This window comes from Colobus angolensis, unplaced genomic scaffold (assembly GCF_000951035.1).
Source record: "Colobus angolensis palliatus isolate OR3802 unplaced genomic scaffold, Cang.pa_1.0 Scaffold70, whole genome shotgun sequence".
In the NCBI taxonomy this organism is placed as follows: domain Eukaryota; kingdom Metazoa; phylum Chordata; class Mammalia; order Primates; family Cercopithecidae; genus Colobus; species Colobus angolensis.
In genome coordinates this window covers 14234-22048 of record NW_012120710.1, presented here as the reverse complement: position 1 = coordinate 22048, position 7815 = coordinate 14234, and the positions used below count along the sequence as shown (strand labels likewise).

The window sequence follows — 7815 nt, the reverse complement described above, 5'->3', positions numbered from 1 at the left end:
GACGGAGTCTCACTCTGTTGCCTAGTCTGGAGTGCAGTGGCCTGATCTCGGCTCACTGCAAACTCTGCCCTCCCTGGTTCATGCCATTCTACTGCGTCGCCTCCCAAGTAGCTGGGACTACAGGTCCCTGCCACCACACCCAGCTAATTTTTTGTATTTTTAGTATCCGAGTAGCTGGGACTACAGGCTCCCGCCACCACGCCCGGCTAATTTACTGTATTTTTAGTAGAGAGGAGGTTTCACTATGTTAGCTAGGATGGTCTCAATCTCCTGACCTCTTGATACATCCGCCTCGGCCTCCCAAAGCATTGGGATTACAGGCCTGAGCCACTGCTTCCGGCCAAGATTTTAAATCTTAAGGTCTGTGCTAACTACTCAAAAACAAACAAACAAAAACAACGCTGAAGTGTGCTAACTCCAAGGAACATATAAAGGGAGGGCCGATAAACAAAGATAGAGAATAATTATGCCCTAGAATCTCGTCAACATATTTGATTGTATAAGAACTCCATCCAGTGTACTTGGGTGTGAAAGTAGAAGCTTAGATTCATGTAGTCTTTCTTATGAATTAAACTTTTCTACAATTAAAAGGCAATTACAATTTTGATATTAGAGTCCAACAATCAGTTAATTTTAATTTTCTTGTTATTGCAATCGTAGTTTCCCACTCTTTAGGTAGTACTATTTATACACTATCCAGTGAGTTTTTACAAATTTAATGTTTAATTAAATTTCATAAAACTCAATAGAAGCAAGTATGCTAATTAGGATTGTGAAATTTGTTTTGCTTATGAAATTGGAACATCTATGTATTCCTATGTTTTCAAATGTAATATTTTCATATAGGTTTCCCATTAACAAAAAAGTGTGTGACAAAAGGCATAAAGATGAACAAAATTCAACATTGAACATAAATTCTAAGTAACTTCATTTTCTTTTCTAATTAAAAATAAATTAATATATAATATCAAGGGGTGAAGGAGGCATGAAGAAAAGCAGAAAGTAAAGAAAACTAACTATCCAAAAACAAATAGCAAAATCTAAAGCAAAGATTTTCTATGAAGAGAATAGCATGGAAAAGACTCATCCACATGATTCAATTAACTCCATCACGTCCCTCCTACAACATGTGGGAATTGTGGGAGTTACACTTCAAGATGAGATGTTGGCGGGGACACAGCCAAACCATATCAGGCCATTATGATCTCCTGTTTTGCTTACAAATGCATTTTTTTAATAATCCTTTCTAATTTTAAGGTCTTGACTTTACATGCCAATATTAGTTGATACAGTTGCTTGCTAAAGGAATATCTTGATTTCATAACTGTCATCCTTTAAAAGTTGTGTACATAAATTTTGGTGATGTATTAAACTCCGATTCATAGTATGACAAGTAAGACTGCCTAAGGTCTTCATTCCAAAGTAACTGTCTTTTGTAATCTCCTGCCCTCAACTTTCTCTGTGATCCATGCACATTGGGATGCTCTCCATATGTGCGTGACCTATAATCTTTCTGTTCTTTATTCGAAAATCTCTTCTTGTCCACACACTGCCTATGTGCAATCAAAGCTTTCATCTTATATCATATGTTTCCTGCCTTGTTAAGTTTTTCTAATTATTTCATATAGAAGTACTTGTGTTTTTTCTCTGGAATTCTAAACATCCTGTATTGTTGTGATTCATATCAAAATTGTCTTTATATTATAGCTATTCAATGTATTATCAGCTAATTAGTGAGGGTCCACATAGGTAAGGTGATGTAAAATATTTGTTTTCCAAAACTGCCTTGTACCTTTGGGCTTTGTGTGGAATGACAGAAAGTCTGTGTATGTTTGTGTTTTGTGGGAATTAGAAACTTTAAGAAAATATTTTGTGAAAGGGTGGGTTAATGTATGTGGCCAAAATGACTGACTGAAAGTAGCTAATGTGCATGGCTCTCACAAAGAGGAACAGAAGGGGTGAGTAAATAGAGCCCATTCAACTGAAATATATATTTTAGAGTTTATCTCATATTAAATGTTTTCACTGATACAAGGCATACTTCTGAGATGCTGCAGATTTGGTTCTAGAATACTACAATAAAGCAAATATTGCAATGAAGTGAATCACACAATTTGCTTTGGTTTCTAAGGCATATAAACAGTTATGCTTACACAATGCTGTAGTGTATTCAGTCTGTGATATTATTAAGTCTACAAAGTACATGCCTTAATTAAAAAACACTTAATTGGTAAAGAGTACTAATGATCATCTGAATCTTCAGTGAGTGAAACTTTTATTGATGGAGAGTCTCACATCAATATTGATGTTTAATAATTTATTATAGTGGTGGCTGCTAGCAGTTGGCATGGCTGTGGCAATTACTTAAAAATAAGACAACAATGGCTTTTGCCACATACATTAACCCACCCTTTCACAAAATATTTTTTTCAGCATGCAATGCTGCCAGAAAGCATTTTGCCCCAGATGATCTTTTTTCAAAATTGAAATTAATCTTCTCAAACTCTAATGCTACTTTATAAAGTAAGTTTAAGTAATATTCCAAATCTCCTGTTGTCATTCAACAATGTTTATAGCATGTTCACCAGGAGTAGATTAAATCTCAAGAAATAAGTTTCTTGCTCTTCCCTAAGAAGTAACTCCTCAGTTATTTGTTTTGTCATGAGATTTCATCAATTCTGTTACATCATTAAGTTCCACTTCTAATTATAGTTATCTTTCTAGTTTTATTATATTTGCAGTTACTTATTCCATTGAAATTTTGTTATAGGACCAACAGGTTCACATGCGTACTGTCGAATAATAGTCCCATTACACTGAGATGTCAGGTTTGGCAGCAAAGAAGGAGTTTAATAATTGCAGGACACTGAGCAAGGAGAGGAGAAAAGAACCCCAAATCCAACTCCTCAAGGAGGTCTGAGCGGGAAGTTTTAAGGAGATCATAGATGGTGATGGACTGGAAAATTTGGGTAATTAATTGGTCAGGGTAGTAGAAACAAAGTTATCAGAACAAGAAAGAACATTATTTGCTGAGTCAGTACCTTGTGAGGTCCTCTAGATGAGCTGGCATCAGTGAGGTCCTTCAGACCTGCTGAGTTAGTAATTTTGTCAGTGTGCTGGACCTGAAGGAATACCTCAGAAGGAAAGTTGATCATTTCATAATGTTTAAGTTATTATCTATAGAAGAGTTAAGAGGAACCAGGGTCTGCATAATTCTAGGACAATAGCCAAATAACTATGAGGAAGTGAGTCAGAGAACAAGTTAACCTAATGATTAATGCTGAATGCACTACAAGTTTGATTTACTTTTCTCTTTTTCTCTCTTTATCTTTGATTACTTTAACAAAGTTTTTAAAGATAGTGTTATCTTCACACTCTCAATATCTTACATAATTGTTGCAAGAATCAACATGTATATGCTATATCATAAATGAACATTTAAAATATTATTTTACATAAAAGAAGCCACTCACGAAATACCACATATTGTATGATTCCATGTATTAAAAATCATCCAGAATAGGCAAATCTATAGAGATAGAAATTCAATTAGCAATTACCCAGGACAGGGGAAATGCAGAACCTAGAGGTGGAGAGGAAAAGTCTAAAGGCTATAGGGCTTATTTTGGGGAGATAAAAGGGCTCTCAAATTGATTATTATGGTAGATGCATAATTCTGTGAATGTACTATGAAACAGTAAATTTTACACAATAATTGATAAATTGTATGCTATTTAAATTATATGTCAACAAGGTGTACAAAATATGTGGACCATCTTTAGTCATGTTATCTTTAGTTTTGTGTCAAATGGACTGCAGAAACATGGTGTTTCCCTGATACAATTCTGGACACTCTTCTAAATATATTGCATAAGACAGATGGCATGTCTATACAAGATCCTTGATATTAGCTGAAGGATAGCACTCAGAAACATAAAGGGGAAATTACTCACATCTGTGTAAACAGGTCATTTACCTTCATTTGTCTCCTTGCTATGCACATGCTCAGAATGTTGATTTAATGATGTTGTATGTACTTTGAAGTATAAGAGTTACATTTTAACTTCTTGGCTAATTTATCATTGGATATAACCATGAGAAATGACAGAAGGGAACAGCAACTGGAAAACAAGCATTGCATTGCACCAGGATGTCTGTGAAATGGACTTCAGTAATTCTGCTAATACAACTGAGCTTTTACTTTAGCTCTGGGAGTTGTGGAAAGGTGCTGGTGTGGGCAGCAGAATACAGCCTTTGGATGAATATGAAGACAATCCTGGAAGAGCTTGTCCAGAGAGGTCATGAGGTGACTGTCCTGGCATCTTCAGCTTCCATTCTTTTTGATCCCAACAACTCATCCGCTCTTAAAATTGAAGTTTTTCCTACATCTTTAACTAAAACTGAGTTAGAGAATATCATCATGCAAGGGATTAAGAGATGGTCAGAACTTCCAAAAGATACATTTTGGTTATACTTTTCAGAAATGCAAGAAATAACATGGAGGTTTGGTGACATAATTAGAAATTTCTGTAAAGATGTGGTTTCAAATAAGAAATTAATGAAGAAACTACAAGAGTCAAGATTTGACGTCGTTTTTGCAGATCCTACATTTCCCTGTAGTGAGCTGCTGGCTGAGCTATTTAACATACCCCTTGTGTACAGTCTCCGCTTCATTCCTGGCTACGTTTTTGAAAAGCATTGTGGAGGATTTCTTTTCCCTCCCTCCTACGTACCTGCTTTTATGTCAGAATTGAGTGATCAAATGACTTTCATGGAGAGGGTAAAAAATATGATCTATATGCTTTATTTTGATTTTTGTTACCAAATGCATGACATGAAGAAGTGGGATCAGTTTTATAGTGAAGTTCTAGGTAAGTATTTTTTTTCAATCTGTAACTTCTTTGTGTCTTTGAAGCAGAGCTTATATAAAGCCATAAAGTCAGGGTAGTGGGGTTTTGGTAAGTGAATTTATAAAACGAAAATACAAGATGATCTATCAATCTCACAAATATTATAGAAAAGCTTAAATTACAGGGTCAGTTAAAACCCTGTGGCCATCACTCACAAAGAACACCCAAAGAAACCATAAACCTATGTATTAGTGCATCTAAGACTTTAAGCAATTACACACCTGTTTTACTATACATTGTTTTACATCTTAAAAACAGTAAAACCCATCAAATAACATCTTACTGAATGCATAGATTTAGAATGAGTAGTTATACATTTTTCTACAACTATCTATATAGCTGCCAAAATTATTTTTTCTTGTAAAGCTTGGTTTTCTGATTTAGAAATCAAAAGATGTTCCCATGTTACCAGAAGGTTTCCTTCACAATAGAGAGAGGGATGTCTATATCTCAGATGCATAAATCATTAAAGGTAATTTGAAGTTTCTAATGTTTCTATATTATTTCATTAAAGAATTGGAAACCATTCATTTAAAGTCCAATCATCTTGTTGAAGTGTGAAAGTTTTTATATCTACATAGTTTTTTTCAAACTATGTCTCTTTATTAAAAAATATAAGACAGATTAAGGTTGAGTACAAATCTTTATTTCAATAATTTCTCAAAAATTTCTAGCTATAATTTATAAATATATTTACTTAAAGATAATGTTATTAAGATCTTAACTTCAATCTAAAAGAGTACAAAGATTTCAACCATACTCACAACATAGTCCACAGTTCACTTGAAGAACCAAAGATAAAAGAATTAGCTTAATGAGCTGTGTAAACTAGATAATTTTTAGAAAATTATTTTTATGTGTACAGTAGAATTAATTGACTATGCAGCTCAAAGAGTTATTTAAGTGTCCATATGCTACTATTGAAGCTTTAAAAAGAAATTGATGTTTAATTCTCTATGACTTATTTTAATAATTGTTTGTGATTGTGAGTATACTGATGTGACATTAGAGATGTAGCTTAACCTCACAATTCTCCTACTACTTTTTCTTTCTTATAAATATACATGGGTAAAATAAATAATACATAAAATTAAATTATGTCTATAGATGAATATATGTATATATTTTTTGAAATACACACACTTTGCCTATATTTTTGCCTACATTATTCTAACCCCTTTCAGAAAATTACCTTATGTAATTATCTTGTGTCATCCACCTTTTCTTTTTTTTAATCCTTGTCAGGAAGACCCACTACATTATGTGAGACAATGGGGAAAGCTGACATATGGCTTATTCGAAACTCCTGGAATTTTCAGTTTCCACATCCACTCTTACCAAATGTTGATTTTGTTGGAGGACTCCACTGCAAACCTGTCAAACCCCTACCTAAGGTAAACATACTTTCATTGGCTTTATTTTGTTGGCTTTGAATTTTCAGTAGAATTTATTCTACGGTCTTCATTCAGAGTGGTTGACTTACACTGAAAGAAAGATGGGAAGTGGGTGGGGTAAAGCAGATACCAATTAGAAACTCATGTACATACTGATACCATCACATGTATATGAGTTTCATGAGTACTGAAAATAGAGGGGAATACTAAGGAGACTTCAGAAATAGAGTTGGTTAAATTAAAGTCTTCGTTATTTAATGTCTAAGAAAGTATTGGTCATTAATTCAAATAACATTTACAAAGGGATTAGCACGAAACACAGGTAAGTGCAGAATTTTCAGGGAAAAAAAATGGACACAGTTTCTGTCCCCACATACTTTACATTCTACTTCAAAAGATAGAATATGCACAAGTAATAAAAATTGTATAAAAACTATTATCTCGAGGAAAAGCCTAATGTCAAGAAAGCATCAGTGGAGATAATAGAAAGTATCCTGGAGTCACTGATTACTAAGATGAGAGCTGAACAATACGCAAGAATAAGTAAAAGAATGATGGGGAGAGACAGACAAAAGAAGGAAAGCAGGTAAAGTGCTCAGGACAGTTCTCAAGCCCTCAGGTTTAGTTTGCAGGAAGAGACTAAGAATCAGATGATGCTGAGAGGCAAATTAGAGCCAGATACATATTGGGAGTTGAAATATTTATTAAGCCCATTGAAAAACTATGAAAAAGAGTTAAGACAGAAAGATACATAGAAAGATTACCTTCTTTAAGAAGAGCTTTCAAGATAATTCAATGATCAAATTGCAGGAGGGTCAGAATAAAGAGCCAACCATTCAGGAAATTTTGCATGGATTCAGGTAGCAGATGATGGAAAAGTAGACTAGAATGTTGATAGAAATAATGATGCCTACATTTACAAAAATAGTGGCAACTTCATGTTGTGTGGAAAATATATTACACAGACAAAACACTTGAAGTGTCTCTGGCCTGTAGTTAGTTACTCATAAATATTATTAATTTTGCAATTATTGTTATTTTGTTATTATTGCTAATACTACTAATTACTTAACATGTGCAGGTCACTTGAGATATCATTTTCCATTTAATAGAGCTAGATTTTTCAGTACATCAGAATTATCTTCTCTTGCAAAGTCATAGTTGACAGACACCTGTGTCATGCGCATCCCTGTGAAGAGACCACCAAACAGTCTTTGTGTGAGCAACATGGCTGTTTATTTCACCTGGGTGCAGGCAGGCTGAGTCCCAAAAGAGAGTCAGCAAAGGGAGATAAGGGTGGGGCTGTTTTATAGGATTTGAATAGGTAAAGGAAAATTACAGTCAAAGGGGTATTGTTCTCTGGGAGGCAGGAGCAGGGGTCACAAGGTGCTCAGTGGGGGAGATTTTTGAGCCAGGATGAGCCAGGAAAAGGAATTTCACAGGATAATATCATCGCTTAAGGCAAGGACCTGCCATTTTCACTTCTTTTCTGGGGTCCCTGACTTCCCACA

At 34.5% G+C, this 7815-nt stretch overlaps 1 protein-coding gene across 9 annotated transcripts in view; it reads left to right on the top strand.

Moving 5' to 3' along the window:
• Positions 1–7815, top strand: part of LOC105501230 (UDP-glucuronosyltransferase 2B9) — a 476097-nt gene that overhangs the window by 458800 nt on the left and 9482 nt on the right. For 3 of the 9 annotated variants that reach the window (XM_011927060.1, XM_011927058.1, XM_011927059.1), the window contains 2 exons: positions 4458–4871; positions 6156–6304. In XM_011927060.1, the coding sequence (XP_011782450.1) occupies positions 4458–4871; positions 6156–6304 (563 nt within the window). Of the gene's footprint in view, positions 1–4111; positions 4872–6155; positions 6305–7815 lie in introns of those variants that run through there. The other 6 variants (XM_011927054.1, XM_011927065.1, XM_011927063.1 and 3 more) reach the window with 5 other exon arrangements.